The following is a 22934-nucleotide window of genomic DNA, read 5'->3' on the forward strand; positions in this document are numbered from 1 at the left end:
GCCATAGAGCGGAAAAAGGCAGAGAGTGCAAAATTAAAAGAAAAAGCCATAGATGTCTTAGAGGTCCTTTGTTCATCTATGTTGTGTATCATGATTCTGTGGGAATCCCCTTGTAAGTTGGGTTAGCACTTTACAAGTTGTAATATGATTGATTATAGTGAAATTCCATCATGTTTGTGATGGAGACTGGATGTAGGTTGCACTGCACTTAGCAGCCGAACCAGGATATATCTGGGTGCAATCTTCTTTTCTTTCTACTCCATTTCTGTTTTCTACCACACAGGAGCAAAAGCCAGAATTATCTCGTGCCAAGTGACGAGACAAAACAAAAAGTCTCGTGGCAAGGGACGAGACAAAACAAAGTTGCTCGTGTCAAGTGACGAGCAAAAACAGAAAAGTCTTCTCTGAAGTTCAGCAAGTGTTAGCATTTAAAAAGGGGGCTAAGATTCAACCCCCCTTCTCTTAGCCACTGAAACCATCAATTATATTTACAATTATACTTATAACATGTTCAATTTGTTATACATTTTTCTATTATTCATGTATTATTATTTAATTAATATTTTATGTTCAAAATATTATTTATTTATTTATTTTAACTAACCTATAATTTTATTTCTATTGTTATGTTATCGTTGGTTTTTTAAAATATTGTTAAGACTTGTTATGTCATTGTTAGTTGTTTAAAATTTGATGTTGATACTTGTTATATGTATTTAATTTTTTTATTTAAAAAACCGCACATCCAAACTGATCCAAACCGCTTGTAATCGGATCGGATCGGATCGAATTTCCAAAAAAAGTTTATCAAATCTTAACCGCACCGCACATAAATTTAACGTTTGGATCGGATGACTTTTTTCCTTAAAATCGAACCGAACTGCCCGCGAACACCCTTAACCTAAACATTGAAAACTAAAATAATTTTTTTTTTCACTTCTCTTAACCCAACAAATTAAAAACTAATTTCTCGAGAATTGGAGTCTTATTCAAGGGTCAAAATAGTACTTTACTTTAGATGGAATGGGCCATGACCCGTTTAATTTTTTTAGTTAAACCATTTTGCGGAGTCCATACAAAAAAAGAGTTGCGGAATAAATTAATAATAAAAAAAAAAGAGAAAAAGTTCGACAATTCTGTGTGTCACTCGCGAGAACACACAGCTTCCTTGCTTTTGATTTTGAGCGACGTTCGCATCTCGCAGCTACCGCGCGCGCCTCGTCGGTCACCGGTTTCCGGTCGCATCACGTCAGGTCGACGGTGGCGTCTTTCCGGTCTTCGGTTGCTGCTTGACAGCTCACACCGTTGCACCTACTTCGTTCTTCCACGTGCGTTTGCTTTCGTTTCTTTCTCAACGTTTTTGTTATTCGTTTTCTTCTCCGTACTTACTCTAGCTCTTTTTATTCCTAATTTCTGTTTCTGAATGCTGTATAGTTGTTAGTGGTGGTTAGTGGTTAGTGTTTAGTTGTGACTAATAACTTATCAATTTGCGTTGTGGAAATTCGTTTATCGACTTTGTACTTAAATTTGAGCTAGATGATTTTGGTTCAATTTCAGTTTGGTTTTATATATCTGTGATTTTCCAGTGAGGACTAGTTTTAACAAACTTCTGCTTGGAAATTCTGATTGCTTTGCACAATTGCACCAAAAAGATGGAATCAGCTGAATTTTACATGATAGTTCAAACTTCAAACCAAGTGGTTGATAGTCTTATATTAATATAAAAAAGAAGTGTTTAAAAGTAGCATTTCTGTTACTCTGCTTGTTTCAAATCCTTGTTTGCTTTCACTAACCTGGCTGTAATTAGTTTCTGCAGATGAAGATATTGATGTTGTTGTGTAGGCAAATATAATACCTAAAGCAATGTTTGAAGGCTTGGTTCAGCAGTTGCTCTTGGGTTACCTTGGTCGATATTTCAAAGATATCCAGAAAGAGCAGCTGAAGATTAGACTTGGTACGTAACACACTTTAAGTGCTTCTTTGGTAATAATCTTGCATAATGTCTAATACTGCACCTTTTTGGGAACATGATAACATGACATGAATTTATATTTTTTGAGCTGAGCTTGGTGCTCCTTGTAATGGTGTTGGGTTAGGGTTGATTTTGTTTCTCTGATTTAGTCCGTTAAACCATAAATTATGGGTTTTAACTTTTACTTGTAAATGCTAGAAAGCTCATTCACACTTGATAATATAGTTTACATTGATACTCTTCCTGCTGCCACTTATTCTTGCGGAAATGGATTTGATTGAACATTTGGACTTGTGGTGAAGATAAAGTGCCATCCATGTTGTCCTCTTATATTAAATGCATCATATGGTCCTCAAATGTCAAATTATAAAATGACCAATTTTATGTCAAAAAAGGACATAAAAAAACCAATTGAATGTCAAAAATTAATAATGAAGGGCCAGACTGATGTCATGACCTATTTATTGGTGGAAGAGATGAGGATGAAACAGGTATTGCTTGTATGTTTGAAGGACTTAAACGTGTGTGTCAACTTATTTTTGTATCTGTGAGTATGTTTAACTGAAGGTTGTTTGTGGACTGATTTTAAAGTTGAATGTTTGTTATCATTTAGAGGTGGTACTACTAGAGAATGTGGAGCTAATACTTGAAGCATTTGATTATCTCCAGCTTCCGTTTGCACTAAAGCAAGGTGCAGTGATCTTATCCTTCTATATACATTTTAATGACTTTTTCCGTTTTACCATTATTCCGTACTATTCTTTCCCCCCTTGATACATTGGTTGATTAGAAAAATTCATGGATGATGGAAGGTATGTGCAAAGGTGCTCCTATTTTCTTTAACCTAATGGAGGTTGTAATTTTTGGCTAGGTCGAGTTGGGAGGTTAAGCATCAAAATTCCTTGGAAAAAGCCCTGGGATCCTATTATAATTATTTTAGAGGATGTCTTTGTTTCTGCATCCCAGAGAGATGATCAAGAGGTACGTCTTAATTCTTTCACTTTGAGTACAGTCATCTGTTTCATAAACTTTCACGACTGTATTAGATGCTTTGTAACAATTATTTATATGTCCATAGAATAATTACTTAATGAGTTAATGAAAATAACAAACTAACAAAGACAAGGAAATTTTAGATATCAAGTCATACATTCACACTAGATCTATTTAGCATCCACACATTACATCAAAGGAATTAGGTGTCAGTCATCTGTATGGTGTAAAGCACATGGTCTCTTCAGAGGACTTCCCTCTCACATGTTGAGAGATTGGAAATCCGCAGTTCACAAATGTTTTGATTTTCTTTGTATTCTTAGTTGGGAGGATATCTTTTCCTCCACTTTGCATCTTTTCTTCCGTAACAATTTAATTTTGAGGTGATAGTGGGGTGCTGAAGCTGTCGAGAAAAGAGAATTTGCTGGCAAAAAGGCTAAGCTAGCAGCAGCAGAGTTGGAAAAGTTATCCAGACGTGTGAGTGGTAAGTCCTTTGTTTTCAATTTGAAGTCCTACCCATTAAAGTTCCTTTTAGTGATTTTGTTTATAGTTGGGTTCTACAATCTCCCCAATTTGCAGTTTTTTAGTCCCTATTGCATTTGTCCTAATTTTTGAAAGAAAAGGATTGATTAGCTTTGTTGCATCTTTTAACTTTACTAAAGAAGATATAAAATTTGGAGTTTGAGCTTTTGGACTTGTCATTTGTGTTAATTCATTCGTATTTTATTTTAGTTTTGTATTTTTTAAATCCATTTGATGTTTGACTGAAATACTCATAAAATTGGTTTATTAATAACTTAATAGCTTTATCTTCTGCAGGTAGCAATGCCGGCCAATCATTCATTTCTCACATCACTGCAAAGGTAGAATTATTTTATATTGATATTGTTGTTTCTTATGCTTATTTCTTGATGTCAATCCGATCAAAACATGTCAGTCATATGTTGCGGAAACTTGATTAAATAAAGAGCTAAAGGCTAGTGGAGCCAACATGAATTAAAACTCTTGGCTTCTTGGTTAAATAGCCTTTGATACCATCATGTCAATGGTTGTCACACCAATGTTTATGTGGTCAGTTGCTGGTCTAGGAATGGGTTTTCAGATGGTAAAAAATCCACTTGTTACATGGAGTGTGTGTGTGTGTGTAAGTTTCTTCATCTATTTTTAACTTCTCTTTGCTTTCCCTTTATTAAGAATAATTAAAATAATGAAGAAACAAAAAGAAAGTGGTAATATCATACCTGGTACCAATGAGCTTTATCATGATTTGTGATACGATATGACCCCTGATGCTTTATCCTTTTTCATCAGGTTCTTGACAGCATTCAAGTAGACATTAGGAATTTTCATGTTTTATACAGTGATATGCAGAATGACATGGTAAGTTTATCTTCATGCCATACCTTTTTCCCCTTCAAATGGACCCAACACAAACCCACAGATTTGGTGGTGGTTTTTGGATACTAAATCCAATTGGCTTTTTCTTTTCTCATAATTTTACTGTATTTTTGCAGGGGCATGTTATGTTTGGTTTGAAGTTCTCTAATTTGACCATGAAGCAAAATGTTGCTGGGTGATGCTCTCTCACTTTCATCTTGCTTACTAGTGAATCTCTCTCTGTGCCTGTTCACACTTTTGTTTTTTTGTTTTTTTGGGGAAAAAGGGGGGGGGGGGGTATACATAAAATAGAGTTCGATTAGATTCCTTATAGTCTCCGAAAAAAAGTGGCATCGTAACCTTGTTTGTAAATTTTGTCTTCATTTATAGCTACATGATAGGACAAGAAACACATTTTTTTTGGGGGGCCCCCCGGGGGGGGGGGGGGGCTGGTGCTTATTTTGGCCTTCTCATTGTTCAGTTAACTGGTGTTTGTTAATATTGCATTTTAACCTAAATTTCACTGACAATAACAATATTAATTTTCCCACCAAAACCATTTAGGCATTTTATAATCAACCTCCACTAAAGTTAAAAAATTTAACTAATTTGTATTGTTCTGTTGATGCTGTTGTGCAAATTTTTTAATATGGCAGTTTAGATGTTGACCAATATTTGACTTATTTTATTCTCCATTTTTCAGGTCTTATAATCCAAGGGTGAGGGTGGGCCAAGAGCATAAAATCGTAGAGATTAAAGGACTGGAATTTTATTCCAGTATATTTCATGGTTCAATGGAATTGGTAACTGTGAATTGGATGAGTAACTCCCACTTAGCAACTAATATAAGATCTGAAGGGGAATATTATAATTCTATATTGGCTCCTTGTGATGTAACCATAACTCTTTCGGTATGGATATCTTAATAGAACTCTTAATTTTAATATTTATCTTTTATCTTAATTATAGTTATGCCTTCTCTGTATAAAAAAGTACCTGTTACATTTTTTCTAGACACTATTTCTCGTTAAGTTGTTATAGATTGCAGACACCATAGCTCTCCTTCCTTTTTATTTGCTACACATTTCCATGAATTGCTTGGTAAATGTGTACTGTATTTTCTTCATTTTGTTTTGGCCCTGCTTAATTACTTGGGTTTAGATTTATGAAGCATGATTTAGTGCAAGATTCCATTTCAGTTCTATTTAATGACTATTAATATGTTGAATAGGATTTCTTCTTATTTAATTTTGGTTCTGTGTTCTTTCTTCCAGGCTAACAGATCACATAGGCCTGATGATGATGCACCACAGTATTCTGTCAGTGCTGAAATGAGTGGTTTGGTTGGTACCCTTTCTTGTGGTGTTTGGAGTTTGCTAATTAAGTCATTTGTTAAATTGTTCCTGCCTATCTCTCTGATACCATACATCTTTTTTTATGTCTTTCTAATATTGTTTATATTTATCAGGTTGTATCCTTAGATGAGTGTCAGTTGCAACAGATGTTTATCGTGTGGGATTATGTTTGCATTTGTAGGTTAAGAGAAAAGTAAGTTCACTGCTCAAAGCCTGCAATTATTGTGGTAGCACTGTTAAAGCAGTTCCCTTGCAACAAACCTTTGCGTGATGTATAAATTAATAGCCCCATCTGAAGTGAAATAATTGTGAGGAAGAAACTTACAAAATGAAACCTGCATTATTCATTAAATAAGGAAGCAGAGGTTTTTGAACTATCAAACTCATCATCTTATTATTATTCTTCTTTAGCAATTTATTTTTAGCAGAAGAATCATGGATCACACATGAAAGAAGGTTCTTAACTTAATAGTTCTCCCCTCTTCTAAGAGCCTGTCAAATTAGCCTATTTCAGTGGGTTAAAAACAAACCAGTGGAAGCGAAGATGCTTTTGGTCATTGGCTTCTTAGTAATTTGTATTTATATAAAATATAAACTCAATCTTAAAATTGAATTAACAATTGGTTGGTGTATCTTGTATGTTATAAGGTGTAAGGATCTTGATGTCCAGTAGTTCCACCAATCAGACAATTCTATTATGTACCCCCAGCTAAAATCTGATGACCCATTTTAGCATTGGTCAGGAGACAGATACCCTAATCGTACTAGTATTCTAGCTGAGTTAGAGCTTACACTTGGGTGAATTGTCAAAACTCTTGTATCAGCTTTCCTAGCAGTTTAATATGCAAGTAAGCTGTGTAATTTATTTTGTTCTTTTCTCTACCATCATTGCTAAGCAGTCTAAAATCACTTTATAGGAGTTATTTGTTTTTGCTTGTTGTAGCATCTTGACTTGTATTCAAAATCTTATAATTTCCATCATTATGGTGAGTTTGGCTGTAAATGTAAATCTCATCCATGAAAACTTCTCCCCCCATTTTTTAACCTCATACCAAACTCACCTTTAGTACAATTGTTACTCATATTAAAGTATAAACAACAACAACAACAAAGTCTTATCTCACTAGGTGAGGTCGGCTATATAGATCAAACAACACTGTTGTGTCCTATCATGTATTATGTTTACAGTGTGACCATATACATGTCTTCTTTGACCACCTCGTGTACGGTCTTCTTGGGTCTAACTCTTCCTTTCGCCACCTAATATCATCCATTTGATCCACCCTCTATGCCGGGTGCTCTGCTGATCTTCTCCCTACATGTCCATCCTACCTGAGATGAGCTTCTACTTCTTTTCAGCATTAGGCGCTACTCCAATTTCCCCCCTTATACTGTTGTTTCTTTGTCTGTACATACGCGTTTGGTCCTCATATTAAAGTATACTATTAGGTTTTTTAATTATTTTTTCATATTATGTAGGTATGGCCGCTTTCGTCCTTGGCACTGTCCTCTACCAAGAAAATCTAAGGGTTGGCAAATATTTTGGTGGCACTATGCACAAGAATCAGTCCTTTCAGATGTACGCAAGAAACAAAAGAAAACATCATGGAGATACCTTGGGGATAGATTGTGAGTTCATGCAATGATTATTTTACTTAATAAAGTATTAGATAATTTTGTTTTTCTCTCTCTTTCGACGATACTCAATGCATGCTTGACTTTTTCAGTGGTGTTGTGGTTTTTGAGAAATGGCTTCTTTTTGTGATTCCACACACTTGACATCCTTATGTTGATAGTGAGGTAGCACCTAAGACCTATAGAGAGTGTTTGGTTGGTGGATAATCTCCCTTGTCAGCAAGAGCTGATCTAAGTCTAGGATACGCGAAACACTGATTAAAGATGTGGAATAATGCATCTACAAAACGTCAGTTAATAGAAAATGCAAACACAATTATCATCATCAAGGTTGAAAGTGATTATCTTTAGGGAATGAGTTAGGAATTCAAATATGGTTTGCAAGTAAACAATCTAGACAGATCAGCACTACCTTTTACTTATATTTGTGTTAGAGGATGACAAAACAGTGCATCAAAATTGGCCATTCTTCTTTTTTGCTCTCCGATGCACATGAAAATCACATATCTTTCATGTTTGCATTTATTCTTACTTTTTTTATCTGTTATTTGCTTCTTTTGTTCGATTTGAGAAAAAGATTCTATATTTGATTTCCTTTTGAGGTTCTTCCTTATGCAGTTTCTCATTGACAGTCACCTACCTTGTTTGATAAATCCTTGTTTCCTGTACACAGAAGCTACCGTCGGAAATATATTAACTTGTACAAGATTAAGTTGGATTTTCTTCAACAACAACAGGTGCTCCCTCTCTCTCTCTCTCTCTCTCTCTCTCTCTCTCTCTCTCTCTCTCTCTCTCTCTCTCAAACATATTTGATCCGTATGTATGTGAAAGATATAACTATTCAATGATTTGCATTTTTGTTTTCAAGAAATACAGTTATTGTGGATTGTTAGTTCTATTCTTCCCCATTGATGATTAGATTTGTGTTTATTAGCCAGTTGATGAAGATGTGCTCCAAGATTTGGAAGAAATGGAGAAAGAATCAGATTTGGATGATATTCTGAATTATCGATCTGCTGCAGAATATGCTATGCGGGTAAGTGTGCTAAAGGTCATTTGATGGATACTTAATTTTTGCTTGTTTGGTGTTGTATTCTTTATTTGATTGGCATGTTTTGGGCAATATTGATGCTACGCACGTCCTTAATGTGATTTATGCTTGTGTGGTTGATTCTTATGGCTAGTGTTTGTCTGTTCTTTCAGGAATTACTTTCAGGGTGTTCTGCTCCTAACAATGGGAGGATGCACATTGATATTCCTACAGAAAAGTCGTCCATAGATGACCATGCAGTCAAATCACGGGGATGGTTGAATTGGTTATCTCGTGGTATGCTTGGTGCTGGTGGAACTGATGATTCCAGTCAATTTTCAGGAGTTGTGTCATTTGATGTTGAGGTGCTGGTGCTTAATTATTTATTAAATTAAATTGTAACCTTATATTGAGGAATGGTCTATTCTTGTGCTTGATTGGTTTGCCCTCATGATTAATTTGGATGTCACAAATGATATTTTGCTTTAATTTCCCATTTGGAATGCATCTTGGGAGAATGCAGTTTTGATTGTTTTGACTGCTATGATGTAATCATGACTTAAAATATAATGTAAAAATTCAGTCATGTGACTTATTGAGGTACATGGCCAAATTTTAACCACAAAGTGCTAATAGGTAGCGGTACCCATGATTTGTATAGGACTTCTGTAGGAATCTTCAGTTATTTATGTAGAATGCCTTTTCCCTTTTATTTATTTATTTATTTAATTATTTTTACTTTTTCCTCATTTCCAGGATATATCTGAGGCAACAGAATTTCATCCTGTAGTTTCATCCAGTCTTGACATTGCTACAAAGCATGAATTATGCACATTGGCATTGAAGATTGCAATTAATCAGATTTCTACAACCCTGCGTAGCAAGTATTGTGCTCTGTTCATACTCTTAAGAGCAGTCTTTTGCCTATTATACTAAGGATTGATTGATCCTTTATGTAGTTTGCCACTTACAGATATTTTTTCTCCATCAAAAGAGAAAAAAAATTGTCCGTAAGAGGGCATATTCTCAATTTCAAAGAAGCCGGTGATCTTGAATTCACTAAATTTGTTTCATTGAAATGATTGTTTGTGTAAAATGAATTAAAACGCCCATTAATAGTCAACTAATTATTCCATCTTTCTCTCATTATCTCTCTCTCATTTTTTCTAGGAGGTATGGTAAAGCAATTGCAGAAATAATTCTTGAAGGTGGGATTGTTGAGTCTAAGCTCTACAAAGAACATGGAGTTTTTTTATCCAAATTCAAGTTCGCGAAAGTAGTTCTTCCAAATAGCCAGGAAGTGATTGTACATATTAGAAGGGTTTGTATTTTGTAATTTTTTTGTACAATTATTTGTGTATCAGCATGAGTTCTATTTACATGGTATTGTTTCTTTATTTGCAGCCTTTCATTGAAAATAATACATCAGATATTGACGATCATGCATGCAGCATTCAAGTAGATTTTTCATCTGATGGAGATACAGCCATGTCAGTAAAGGTATTGTTGATGCGCCTAGTGAGTCGCTATTCACTAAGAGTTGTTTTGTATTTGTGTAAGTATGCAAGTTAAAAGCAGAAATGTTCTCTTTGTTTGTTGTATTATGTTTATTTCTTCCATTTTATGTTCCAGGGAGTGCTTCAACAAATTCAAGTGATGTTTGATGGGAGCATCTTTTTGAATCTGCTGGAGTTCTATGATGTCTTTACAACTTTCAAATTTCATAATGAAAGGGTATGTGCCATGATTATTGATGTGCTAGCTAATCTTTTTGAATTGTTTTCCCTTAGTCTCCTGTTTAAGTTGTACTTATGTTCAGTCAATGAGATTTTAAATTCTTTTATGAAGGAATTTCATATAATGGGATTAGTACCTTTCAATGTTAATTTTGTTTTGTTTATTTTTATTTGAAGGCTTCACATGGCTATTTCCCTGATGTTCTTGTTATTTGTGGGGTGAATTCGGAATCAGTATCACTTTTGTTTTTACATTGTATAGTGTCTGATTTTTTATGACTGCATTGTTTGGTATCTTCGGTTAATGTTGGGTGTGTCCATAGAGGTTTAGATCTTTTTTTTCGTTGATTGGCTTTGTTGGTTTCGGGAGGAGGAAGGGTGCCAAATATTTGTGGTAGTGTGCTATCTGTGCTACTGTTTGGGGTATTCTGCTGCAGCATCTCCCGCATCTTCAATGAGAAACATCCAGACAAGCAAGCGTTGTGGGATAGTGTTAGATGTGTTGGTTTACTTGGTCAAGGTGCATGATCTGTTTAGAGGGGTATCTCTTTCAGAGATCCAGATATATTGGAAATTTTGCTCCTTTGATGTATTTTTTGTTTATCCTAATCTTTTGCATTGAAGATCACATCCTCCATGCCTTTTGTAATATCTCTCTCCTTCCTTGTTAACAATATTTCTTCATTCATCAAAAAAGAAAAAGGTTGAATGTCAAAGTTGAAGGGTTTGATAATTTGTAATCATGGTTATGATTATGTTTCTATTCAAGTAGTCAATCCCTACTCTAGAGTTGGTTGCAGCATATAGGTTGCCAATTTTTCTGTAACTTCTGCTACATCTGGAATTGTAGTAATATGGAAACTTCTGATGACTTTTTCCACTAGCTGAGTTTGGGTACATGATTCACATGACACAATTGTGCACTATCCAATACTCTGAACAACATGGATGTCTTTAATATTTGGAAGGCAAATGTTCTGTCTTAGATGTTTCATTATAGTTGTATATGGAGGGTAATTGGGATAAAAGGTGTTAGATTTCTATTTTCTTTGTCCAACTGCAGGTGCTGTTGTCACTGAATGAAATGAAAAATGACAACGCTCGGCTCTTATCCAAAGCAGAGTAAGTTGTACTTTAGTTATTACTCAAACATAACTTCTATTGCAACTTGCAAGTGAGATCTCAAACCATAGCATAACAATTGGGTTTCATCTAATATGCAGATATGTTTTCGCGAACAATAAGAAAGTTATGTGGGAAATTACTATCTTTGATGTTTCTGTTAATATTCCGTGGAGGAATACAGCAGCAAAATATTGCAACTTGGTAACTCCATTATATTCCAAATTATAATTGATTTGTGTCCATTATTGTCTGAAGATGTGAATGTATAAATTAGTTTTGCTGGGAAACTAGAAGTTATGCCATTTTTTTCCCTTGCATTGTGTGGCTGTTGCTAGTCTCTGGAAATAGTTCTTTTGGCAAGCATTGGGAATGATCTTCAATTTTTTAGCATTGTTTGATAGGAATTAAGGTTTGCTATAAACTAGCTAAAATTTTAACATTCAAAATTTGTGGGATAAGATTATGTGGTTACCCTCTATTTGGTAAAGTGCATGATCTTTTAAGATGGTTTTCTTTTGGGTTTGTTTTGTTCACTCAATTAAATAAAAAAATAATAATAAAGCTTCACTCAACTAGAGCGTGCGAGAGAGAGAGAGAGATTTAAATGTCTGCCCTTTGCATTTCTATAGTTCACATTGGTTTCTAATCATTTTTGTGCTGTTAATAATTCTAATTACTCTTATTTTACCACAGTTGATGAATTCAAGGTCTTTATGCTTGAAATCAACTGAGAATCTTGAATCGTTCTCTTCAAATGATGAGGACCACCAACCCTACTGTGTGAAGAGCTTTTTAAATTCGATATCTGCATCAGATATTTGTATAGGAATCCAACTTCAAGATTTGTACAATTATTTTGATGTTAGACTCGATGATTTCCAGGTTGGGTCCTTAGTCCCAATAGCTTTATTGTTGATTTATATATTTGTTATATATCCTGAAGCTTGGATCATGCTAATTATGGGATTGTTTGTTGTTTCTATAGATCACTTTAATTGGTTCTGACCAGTCAGAAAAGGTTTCTATTCTACAGAAATTGAGTGCAACATTCTTCCTGGCATCTTGTGTAATCCCGGATGAATCCATTTTGAAACAGTTGGAGGTGATCAGCATGCTAGTGAAAATTAAGCTGATGTGAACATTCACTTGTCACATATACACCATTGCACACACAAATGGGATTATGATTCTCTTCTATTTTTCAGTAACATGAGAGTATCGTGTTATAAGACATAAATCTTGTTATTGTTGGACCTATGACTATTTGTGTTTGATTGATCAATTTTAATTGTTTTTTTCTCTCACTACATTACAACTTTGATTTTGTCGGAAATGTGAGAGAATCCTAATCCCACATAAATGAATCTGCAACTAAATAGTAATTTTCCTTCCCCTCCCTTTTGTTATCACACACGCCCCTCCCATCTTCTCTGTGTCTGCGTGCTGATTCCTAATATTTCTAAATTTCAGGTCTATGTTTTCATAGCACCATTTAAAGCACACTTCTCTCCTTCCATATATGGTGCAATCTTAGAATTGATCACTTATCAAGGAACCTTGCATCTGAGCAGGGAATCTGAAACCTTGAACTGGCCTTATCCTCCTAATGTGCCTTTGGTTACGCCAAAATCTTCCACTTTTGGAATATCCATTAGTTCAAAATTTGGCTCAGTTGATCTGGAAGTGGACTTTGAAAATAGTGGAGATAACAGCTCAGAGCTCTTGGTTTCCCTACAAGAAATAGACATGCGGTATCTTTTCAAAAATGTCTCTCTGTCCGTCTCTTCAGTTATGGACTATTATTGTTTACGTTATCATTTGATTGGCTTAAGTAATTGCAAGCTATCTTAATGTATGTAAATACTAAAACAGAGTTTATTGTTAGGACAAAACAGATTATTAATGTTCACTGAAACGAAATCTTTGTACTTTGCAGGTATGGTTCAATGGAATTTCAGGAGTTATTTCTTAGTATAAGATCTTTAATGGTCTCTATTTGTGAAAAGAAAGATGAAAAAGACAGCCTTTTGGTTCTTTCCTCTGGGAATTTATCTTCTCCTATTAGTGCAGTTGGAGAAGAGTCTGTTTCTGGACCAAGTAATGAATTTGATCAACATTCTGATGCAGCTTTATCTGGTGATGCATGTTTTGCAATGCATTATGAATCTCCTGGAACTGATTTACTTTGTCACAAGTGTATTATGTACCTAAATAATACTGACATCCACTGTTACCCACATATTGTGGGACTTTTTGTTGGATTCTTCAATAAGTTGTCTTCCTATAATATCAATTTTGAGAACTCTGCTTGCAGTGATACTTCTGAGGTTTCAAACATTTTATCAACTCTTGGGTCACAGAAGTTTGGCTTCTCAAATTATTTCGAATTTGGTTCCTCTGATTCTGCATGCATTCCAGTGGATCATTTTCCATTTGTTACAATTCACAATACTGACTCTCTGCATAATCTAGAGAGTGCACTTATATATGCCATTCCTGAGTGGAGAAAATATTTTACTCTGAGGGACAAAAAAATTAGATGTTCCAAAATTAACATGAGAAGAAGGTCCAGATTTTCCCACATTTCACCCTCAAAGTCCAGACCCAATTCTGGATATCTAAAGGAATCTGGGATTGCGAGTATCTCTAACGTTATTTCTATAGAGCTGCATGTTTGCGGAATACGAGTACATTTTCACGACTCATCATGCATTATTGGAACAATAATGGTACCTACATCTAAATCCTGTCTCTTATTTTGTGAAGAAAGCTTTGATATTTCGTCTTCTTTCGAAGGATTGGTTCTCACATCATCTTGGTGGGGCCGGAATTTCCAAGATTATCTATGGGGTCCCTGCTCAAATTTATCTCCTATTTTGAATGTGCGTGTCAGGAAAGGAAAGAACATATCTTCAACTATTGGGTTGGAAGTAAGTATTAGTGTTCAGCATGTGTACTGCATGTTACCCTCTGAGTATCTCTCCATCATCATTGGTTACTTTTCATTAGCTGAATGGGGTGGTGATTCAAGTGGTAGATCTCCTGTAGTGGAGCAGAGCGATGTATATGTTAAAAATGAAATGAGTATCACAGTAAAGTTTGAGGTCTTGGACTCTACTCTTATTTTTCCAGTGGAGAGTAATGAATACCAATATCTAAAGGTTGAAATGCGGCAGTTATATGGTAGTTTTATTGAGAATTCTGGTTTTGACAACATATTGAAGAGCATCCCTCCTGAATGTTTAGTTCCTGTTCAGAAGCTTGCCAAGAGGAATAATTGTGTAAATGTGTTTGCCCGGGATGTCTACCTATTATTTGTTTTGTGCAAGAATGATATGTATGGATCAGCAACAATTGAACAAAATACTGAGTTTGTGTTAAATACTTTAATTGCCCCCATAAATGCTGATGTTTGGGTTAGAATTCCATATGGTGAGACTAGTTGCAACAGCTCTTCATCGTCCATATGTTGCATGACAAACATCAGCAGTTGTTATATTATTGCTGAAGGTAAACCCTCTTCTTAATTTATCCAACTTTTCCTTGTTATTTACTTTTGAATTATTCATAAGTAGTATTATCCACTTGGACTTACAAATTTTTCCGTCAAAAAACAGAGAGTAATTTTTTGGATGGATGTTTGGCCCTATTGGATGTTATTGATGAGTTCTCCACTGTTGAAGATAAATCAAAATGTTTCCAATCAGATCTTCTGCAATTCCTAGATTTGAAGAGAAGTTTAAAGGCAACTGGTGCCATTTCAACGACTCCGGGTGTGATGATATTGACAGAAATAAAATGTCACACTCAGTCTTTGTTGATAAGCTTCTGTCACAAAAAAGAAGATTCTGTTGAACTAATAGCTAAGGGTGATTTCCAATTTATTTGCTCTGCATCCTTGGTAAATGATTCACTGGTTTCGATAGATGTAGGTTTCTCCACCCTTGTGTTATACTCCCCACACGATTCTATGTTAGCAAAATTCAGTTCAGCTCCCTGTTCCACATTAGTACTTGAAATATCTTTTTCTAAATCTTTGGACAGTCAGAATGAAGTCAGCCTCAGTCTTTCGTCTCTTGATGTTTGGCTTCATCTGTGTGAGTGGACTGAGGTTCTTAAATTCCTCAATCATTTGAGTGTAAGTTTGGACAAAAGTGTTTCTACAGATGCAACACCCAAGAGCTTGTCTTTCAATGCTGCTGATTCTGTAAAAATGACAGCAAGATGTGATGCTTCCAATTTCCTTGATTCTGACATTAACTCATCGCAGTTTACATCACAAGAAGCAGAGAATGTTGTTTTAATGATTGTTAAGTCGAACCTCATTTCTATTTCATTTCACATCCCTGTCTGGGTTAGTGAAGAACCTTGCATGGAATTTCAGCTTTCTGAAGGTCTCAAAGTGACACCTTTAAGTGCATCCTCTGATTTGGTTGAAGAGAAAGACGCAAACTTCTTGACAGTGACTTTTAACATGAATGGTTTTGAATTTTTCATGAGTAGCAGAGATTTCCATCTGAAGTCCAACATGGAAAAATTGAGCTGTGTAATAATGACTCTTGAGAATGGAAGATATACATCTTCGCCTCTTTGTGATATCTTTCAGGTTCATGTGGAGGCTGTACTGTGCAAGAACCCAACAAACACAGCCGAGTCCAGGGTGGAGATTATATGTGATCATTCAGATGTGTGGCTTTCACATCCTGCATTCTATTTATGGGGTGCTATAAAATTCGACATTCCCAGATCTGGCTCTTCCCAGTATTCTGCTAGTGGCATTGCTTTCAAGTTTAATATGAGGAAAGTCTCTATTCTGCTAACAGATGGAAAGGTATCTTCTTAATATAGTTTCTAGTCAACTTGTATGATTTTTTGTCGTTGGGTGGTAAGGGTGAGATGTGGTGCAATATGACATGCATGAGATGATCTTTTAAAAGGCTACAAGATATGGGTGTAATCATATAGCAGTATATATCAAACCATAAAATATAATTATATACATTTGTGACTGTCCTGTGTCCCTATGCATTTTCTAACTCCACATGGTTGGAAGCCAGTTATTTGTTTATCAGTAAACAGCTTCCATGCTCGAATCGTCGGGTGAAGTGTTGGGATTTACCTACCTTAGGGTCTTGAGCATTTAGTTTACTCTTGAACTCTCAAGAAAGTTGGTCATGAAAATGATTCTGCAGTCCTTATAAACAAGTGGTTGTAGTTTGATCTTTGCTGGGTTCATTCTTATAATCAAAAGGGTGAAGTCCACAACGGAGTAGTTTAAGCCTGTGCCTGATACATGCTCTATTTAGGGAAACAGAGATCGAGAGAGAGAGATCTGAATCCTGTTATTGATCAACTGAAACAGTGAATACTTGTGTTTATGTATGATGCTGGTAGCTTGTCTTACAGGCTCTCCTTAGGGATTCCTATTTCTTGCTTCCTACTCTTAAGTGATCTCTTCTTAGACTCTAGCTTATCTATTACTTCAAAAGGGATCTAGTAAAGTGTCATGATCAATCATGAGTTCTTACCAACAATTTAAGAATTTACAAGAGTTGGAAGATGAAGATTTATATTTAGCATATTCCTAAACTTGAGATAAGGATTTAAATTGTGAATTTATCTGGATTTGTTTAGAGCTTATTTAATCAGATCTGTAACCGCATTCTTTTCTCTTTCTTTTGACAAATAAACTCTATATATTGATTCCTTATGTGGTTTTGTTTTAAATCCTATAGTTATGCTAGAGTTTGATATATTCATCTGTTTGCTGTTTTAACCCCTTTCTGTTCTTTGTAGTGGAGCTATAATGGGGCACAGATTGAGATTCTAGTCAGAAACATCCTCTTTCATGTAAAGACAAGCGAAAAACTTATGGAATGTTCAGTTACTGGTGATCTTCAAGTTAATTACAATAATATTGAGAAGGTGTCGTGGGAGCCTTTTATTGAACCTTGGCAGCTTCTATTGACTTTAGTTAGAGAACAAGAAACGAGTACTGTGCTGAGTATGTCTGTTCCAACAGAAATCATTTTCAAGTCTACTACTCAGCTGAACATTAATATCACAGAATCCTTAGTTGAGGTATATCATTTCTTCTTTTTTTTTTTTTTAAAAAAAAAGGTTGAGGCATATCATTTCTTTTCTTTTTTTTTTATGATAAAAAAATAATATCAATAAGATGTGGAAAAGAATGTTACAAGATGGGAGGATAAGAGATCCTTCTAACAAAGGATCATTTAAACTTAGTTTCCCAATCTCTCAACATGTCTTGAGAGGGAAATTCCTCTAAAACAGAGACTGAGTTTCACACTAGAGGCCAAATGTTTAATTCTCTCCCATAAAACTTATCTGAAAATCCATCATTAAATGTGCTTAAATTGCACTCAACCCAAATACTCCAAATAGGGGCGTATACTGCACAATGCCACCAAAATTTTGCCTCTTTCCTGCTCCAAAAACCAGCAAACCTAGTCAACAAAAACTGATCTAAGGATGGCAGGCACACCAAACGCTCACTAAAGACAGAAAGAAAAAAGTATTCCACAAAGCATTAGCCATAGAACAGTGCAAAAACAAATGCGATGCTGTTTCTGAATATACTCCACACATCAGGGGAGATAGATTTATGTGGCCTTCAAACTTGATATCATTTGTCTTCCTCTCTATCTTTCCTCTTCTTTCTTTTTTTTTTCCCCCTTTTTTAGGAATATATTTTCTGACATGACTATAATTCATCTCTATGGAAAATTGTGAAATTGACTGGATCAGGTGCTTTCTTTTTTGCTCCCAGATGATCATGTTGACCCTGTAGATATATTAGTAGTTAGTGCATAATATTCAGTGTCATAAATTCTTTTGTTACGATAATTCCAATTGTTCTTAAAATGATGTCTCTTTTGAATGACTGAATAAATTGGCGGATTTCAGTCTTGTTAATCTACACTTACTGTTCTGTTTGGTAGTTTTTTGATATGCTAATGTTTATCAATACTTGGTGTGGGATTTGACTGTGTGTAACTTGAGGTTACCACCATGAAGAAGTTACCCTGGAGTTTCAATGGTGAGGTGTGTTTCTTGCAGTGTGTTTCACGCACAACTGAGATGCTCTTGGATGCGCTGGGGCTGGTAGGATTGAATAATTATGATGGCAACAAACTTATCCATTCGCCATATGCTGAGCTCATGTGTACGAGAAGATGTGGTGCTCCCTATGTCCTACAAAACCTAACTTCCGTTCCTCTTCTATATCATGTATATCATGGTCCTTTAAATCCTGATGAACTTTATGATTCCAATGAGAAATATGGAAAATATGTAAACCCAGGTTCCACAATTCCAATATACATGGATGAAAACACTGAAGAGCGGCTTTCACGTTACAGGCCTTCTCATTCTTCTGATAGTCTAAATGATCAGAGGCTAAATGGTTTTGCTCATCATTATATAACTGTGCAGCTTGAAGGAACACCTATGCCATCTAACCCAATGTCAATGGATTTAGTAGGAGTTACATACTTTGAGGTTAATTTCTCCAAGACATACAATGAAAATGACGAGGATGGTAGAATGAGTACAGGGCCTACTTTCATTGTTCCCGTTGTTTTTGACGTTTCAGTGCTGCGCTATAGCAAGTTAATTCGAATATACTCCACTGTATGTACAAAGTGATAATATTAAATTTTTTCAGAAAAAACTGTGAATTTTCCATATACCTCATTCTGTTTCCTTATATGATATTCACTGACAGGTTGTACTCCAAAATGCAACTTCTATTCCTCTTGAGCTGCGGTTTGATATTCCATTTGGTGTGTCACCGACGGTACATAAGTTTCTCCGTGTACAACTCAATTTTGTTATTGCATATTTTTAGATGTTATATTGCTTCAATGATGTATCATTAAATTACTTCAGATATTAGATCCGATACACCCAGGGAAACAGTTACCACTTCCACTGCACTTGGCTGAAGCTGGTTTTGTAAGGTGGCGGCCTATGGGGAGCTCTTATTTGTGGAGTGAAGCTCACAACCTCTCAAATCTTCTATCAGTGAATAGCAGAGTAGGAAATTTAAAATCATTTGTCTGCTATCCATCTCACCCAAGTAGTCATCCATTTCGTTGCTGCCTATCAGTTAAGAATATCAGCTTGACTTCATCTGGTTGGATGAACAGTAATATCTCTGCAGATGATGAAAAAAAGCGTTATATTCATCACTTGATCCTAAGTGCTCCTTTAACAATTAGCAACTACCTTCCTAAGGAAGTTTTGTTGGTTAGTGAAAGTTCAGGGGTAAATCATACTGTGAGGGTTTCAGAGGTTTGTGATGGTGTTTCTTTATTTTGTGATAGTCGTTTGGGTGGAGTCTATGGTGAATATAATTATAGTGGCTACGGTGGCTATACAGCTTTGACAACACTTAAAAAGTGTTGCTAAAAGGTCATATTTTTTTTTATATTTTTGCAACAATTTTTATTTTTGTTTTTCAAATTAGAAAGTGTTTTCAAATATTATAAAAACGTCACTTTAATTTTAACAACACTTTTGAAGGGTTACCAAATTTGTATAGTCACCGAAGCCACTATAATGATAGCCATCATAGCATGCACCTAGTTGTTTGTTTCTTTATCTTTGACAGGCTAAAATTTCACAACATTTTGCTGTCTAGGTGGAAACTTCTGTTTATCATATTGATCCCTCTCATGATCTAGGAGTGGAGATCTGCATTGACGGATTTAAACATTCTGATTTCAAGTTTCCTCGTTTAGAAAATTTCTGCACACTGGCCAAGTTCAGTGAAACTGAAACCAAGTTTTCACTGTCTGAAACCCTGATATTTGAACCAACTAATTCAGACGGTAACTTTTTCTTGTGTAGTTTTTTTTTTCTTTTGTTTAATGTATTGTGAATGCATCTTTATAATTATTTTCTTCGTCTCTCCTATAGGTCATATGTATGTTACAGTGGAGAAGGTGATAGATGCATATTCTGGTAGCAGGGAAGTAATAATATATGTTCCTTTCATCTTATATAACTGCATGGGTTTTCCTATGTGTATAAAAGAAACAACTAGTGGGTCAAATCAGAGGGGATTTGTTATTCCTTCGTATTATGATTTTTGTGAAAACGAAACAATTTCTACAAAAAAGGATGGTCTCTCTCTCCTGTCATCCAGCCATGAGTTACATGCTGAAGTTCCTCTTAACCCAAGGAGTTATTTGAAGAATCATACCATCTCATGCAGAGAGGATGTTACTGCAAACACTTCGAGCTTCCCAGGTGGTTCCTTATTATTCTCTGGTAACTACCATGGAAGTTTAGGAAGACAACGAAGGAAAAGTGGTTCTACAAATGGGATTTCATCTTTAGGAAGATCGAAGAATACAGCCATCTCCATTATCCAGTCAACTTGGAAGGATTTTGGTTCCGGTAATCAGGAGCATGGAAAGGTTGGGCCATGTATGTATTCTCCTGCCGCTAATTCTGCTATAAATGAGATTTTGGTTAAATTAAGTAGATATTTCCCTGGAGATGCTAGCGAACAGTTGCCATTTTCTTTGTGGTCAAGTCCATTTTCTCTGCTACCACCAAGTGGTTCAAGTACGATTCTTGTTCCTCAGTTAGCGTCAAATTCTGCATTCATTGTAGCTGTGACTTCTAACACAATTGGTGAACAATATACTGGGAGGACAAATGCAATCACTTTCCAGCCTAGGTAACATACTTTGTGGATATTGTGATTGTTAAAGTCTATCATTGGAGCTTAAGCTTAAGCTTTTTTAAGATGGTTGGTTCAGTGGCACAAGAGTTAAGCCTGCTTGACGAAGTGGTTAGGAGTTTTATACTTATTAATCTATAATACTCTTAATTAAACTTCAATTATGTTAGCCATATTGACTCATTTTGTTCCCTATTTAATTTGAAATGGTGTTGGTAGATGAGGATGTACATATAGTGTCAGCCTATCTCGTTATTGAATAGTTTTTAATCTGCAGATTTGTAATCAGCAATGCATGCAGCAAGGAAATATCTTACAAACAGAAGGGAACTGATGTAATTTTTTATTTAGGAATAGGGGAACATGCTCATCTTCATTGGACAGATATGACTAGGTATGTGTCTTGGTCAATTTGAATTTTGTCTCTGTTGGAAATTGCTAGTTGGAAGACTTGTATATTTCTGCATGAGTGGTGATATTTACCTATACATAAAATGATAAGGTACTAGCGAGGTCTTGTGAAAGGCTCATGAATTTGATGCATTAGTTATATTGGCAACTGATTTTTTGTCCAACTCATTACATGAATAGATACACATACCTGATTAGTCAGCTATTGATTGGTACATTTCTATACTAAATTTTATGGAACACTTTGTTTTGCAACCGTAGATCAGTTTTTCCTGACTTTTATTGCTGGTGTTGGGAGAACGAATGAAGCCAGATCTTTGTGGCATTGTTACATATATGCCACTGTTTCAAGTATTTTTTTAGAATAAACTTTTGGACAAGTTTGGTTTGTAGGAATAGGATTAGATTTAGTTATATTTGGTATAAACCTCATAATCTTTTTAGAGGAATATAGTTGAGAGATTGGGAAGCTGTGCTCTAGCCTTATCGTTGATATTTATTAAGTTTGCTCCTGTTAGAAGGATTTCTTGTCGGTCCATCTTCTTGACTTCTTCCTTCACTCTCTCTAACTTCTTGTTCAGAAAATCTAGGGCCTCTATGATGCCTGTAATTTTTGTTTTGAAAAGTCTTTAGCTAGTTTCTCTATTTGAATACTCCATTTGCAGTTAGTGGAATCAGCATGCAATCGAAAATGCTTCCATTACTAAATATTCAATTTATGTGATTCATTCATTCTCTTGCACTGTTTTCCTTCCTGTTTTCTTTTCTTCCTGTTTATTTTTTAGTTTTATCTCATTATTCCACTTATTTAAACTAGTCATATTCTAATATATGCTACAGGGAGCTGCTTGTCTCAATTTGTTACAATGAATCAGGATGGCAGTGGTCTGGAAGCTTTTTGCCAGATCATCTAGGTGATACACAACTGAAAATGAGGAACATTGTTTTTGGCACTTCAGACATGATTCGAGTTGAGGTGCAGAATGCTGACATATCAATGGGGGATGAAAAAATAATTGGAAGCATTAAGGGAAACTCAGGCACCAACTTGATTCTTTTGTCGGATGATGATACAGGGTATATGCCATACAGAATTGATAATTTCTCCAAGGAGGTTGGTCTCTATTCTCTGTTTCATTATTACACCATGTGGAATTTAAATAATTTGGAATCTGAAGGTTACTGCTATTAAAATCTGATTTTGGATTGTTTTCCCTCTTTGTTATGCATGTCAATATGCATTCTCTGATTTCTTTATCGTTTCATGTGAATGCCTACTATTGTTATGATTTAATGCTTTTTTTAACTGTCATTTCATGGTTCTTGCTTGTGAATTAAGTCTTTTAATCATTCTGTATGGTTCAATTTAATGGTTCCTTGGATAGACAGATTAAAGCCATTTCAGGGAACAGTAGCTCTGTAAGATATGAAATACTTATTGTCTTTATACAGTTAATGTTCAATAAGTAATACCTAGGTTAATATTGGACGATTAATACATATTCAGGAATGGACGAGTCTTGGTAATCTCATAAGAAAGAACATCAGTTTGGCAACAAAATTGCTATGGCTTTTACCTTTAGAG

The 22934-nt window shown here is 35.3% G+C and overlaps 1 protein-coding gene across 3 annotated transcripts; it reads left to right on the forward strand.

Annotated features, from left to right (window-relative positions):
- The first annotated feature begins 1119 nt into the window (after positions 1–1119).
- Positions 1120–22905, forward strand: LOC130982109 (uncharacterized). 3 transcript variants are annotated; one of them, XM_057905970.1, is made up of 34 exons: positions 1120–1328; positions 1817–1954; positions 2586–2663; positions 2844–2953; positions 3356–3449; positions 3785–3828; positions 4277–4345; positions 4480–4538; positions 5046–5253; positions 5617–5685; positions 5811–5890; positions 7177–7326; positions 8006–8069; positions 8267–8368; positions 8536–8727; positions 9119–9246; positions 9533–9683; positions 9767–9862; positions 9995–10096; positions 11162–11220; positions 11322–11424; positions 11917–12105; positions 12209–12325; positions 12694–12974; positions 13160–14733; positions 14841–16054; positions 17020–17304; positions 18304–18876; positions 18971–19042; positions 19135–19539; positions 19889–20078; positions 20167–20935; positions 21216–21332; positions 22190–22905. In XM_057905970.1, the coding sequence occupies exons 2-34, from the start codon at positions 1864–1866 to the stop codon at positions 22539–22541; spliced, it is 8187 nt and encodes a 2728-aa protein (XP_057761953.1). In that variant the 5' UTR covers positions 1120–1328; positions 1817–1863; the 3' UTR covers positions 22542–22905. The 3 variants fall into 3 exon arrangements, with proteins under 3 accessions (XP_057761953.1, XP_057761952.1, XP_057761954.1); XM_057905969.1 differs by having other exon boundaries at positions 1132–1328; positions 1808–1954; XM_057905971.1 differs by lacking the exons at positions 1120–1328; positions 1817–1954; positions 2586–2663; ... (6 more) ...; positions 5617–5685; positions 5811–5890 and having other exon boundaries at positions 8271–8368.
- Positions 22906–22934: the final 29 nt, after the last annotated feature.

This window comes from Arachis stenosperma, chromosome 5 (genome assembly GCF_014773155.1).
Source record: "Arachis stenosperma cultivar V10309 chromosome 5, arast.V10309.gnm1.PFL2, whole genome shotgun sequence".
NCBI classification, from domain to species: domain Eukaryota; kingdom Viridiplantae; phylum Streptophyta; class Magnoliopsida; order Fabales; family Fabaceae; genus Arachis; species Arachis stenosperma.

Excerpts from the sequence above, each read along its gene's own strand:
- LOC130982109 (XM_057905970.1), top strand. The coding sequence starts at position 1,864 with ATGTTTGAAGGCTTGGTTCAGCAGTTGCTCTTGGGTTACCTTGGTCGA. Across the intron at positions 8,369-8,535 it reads CTGCAGAATATGCTATGCGG|GAATTACTTTCAGGGTGTTC; the intron begins GTAAGTGTGCTA and ends CTGTTCTTTCAG. Across the intron at positions 21,333-22,189 it reads CATTGGACAGATATGACTAG|GGAGCTGCTTGTCTCAATTT; the intron begins GTATGTGTCTTG and ends TATATGCTACAG.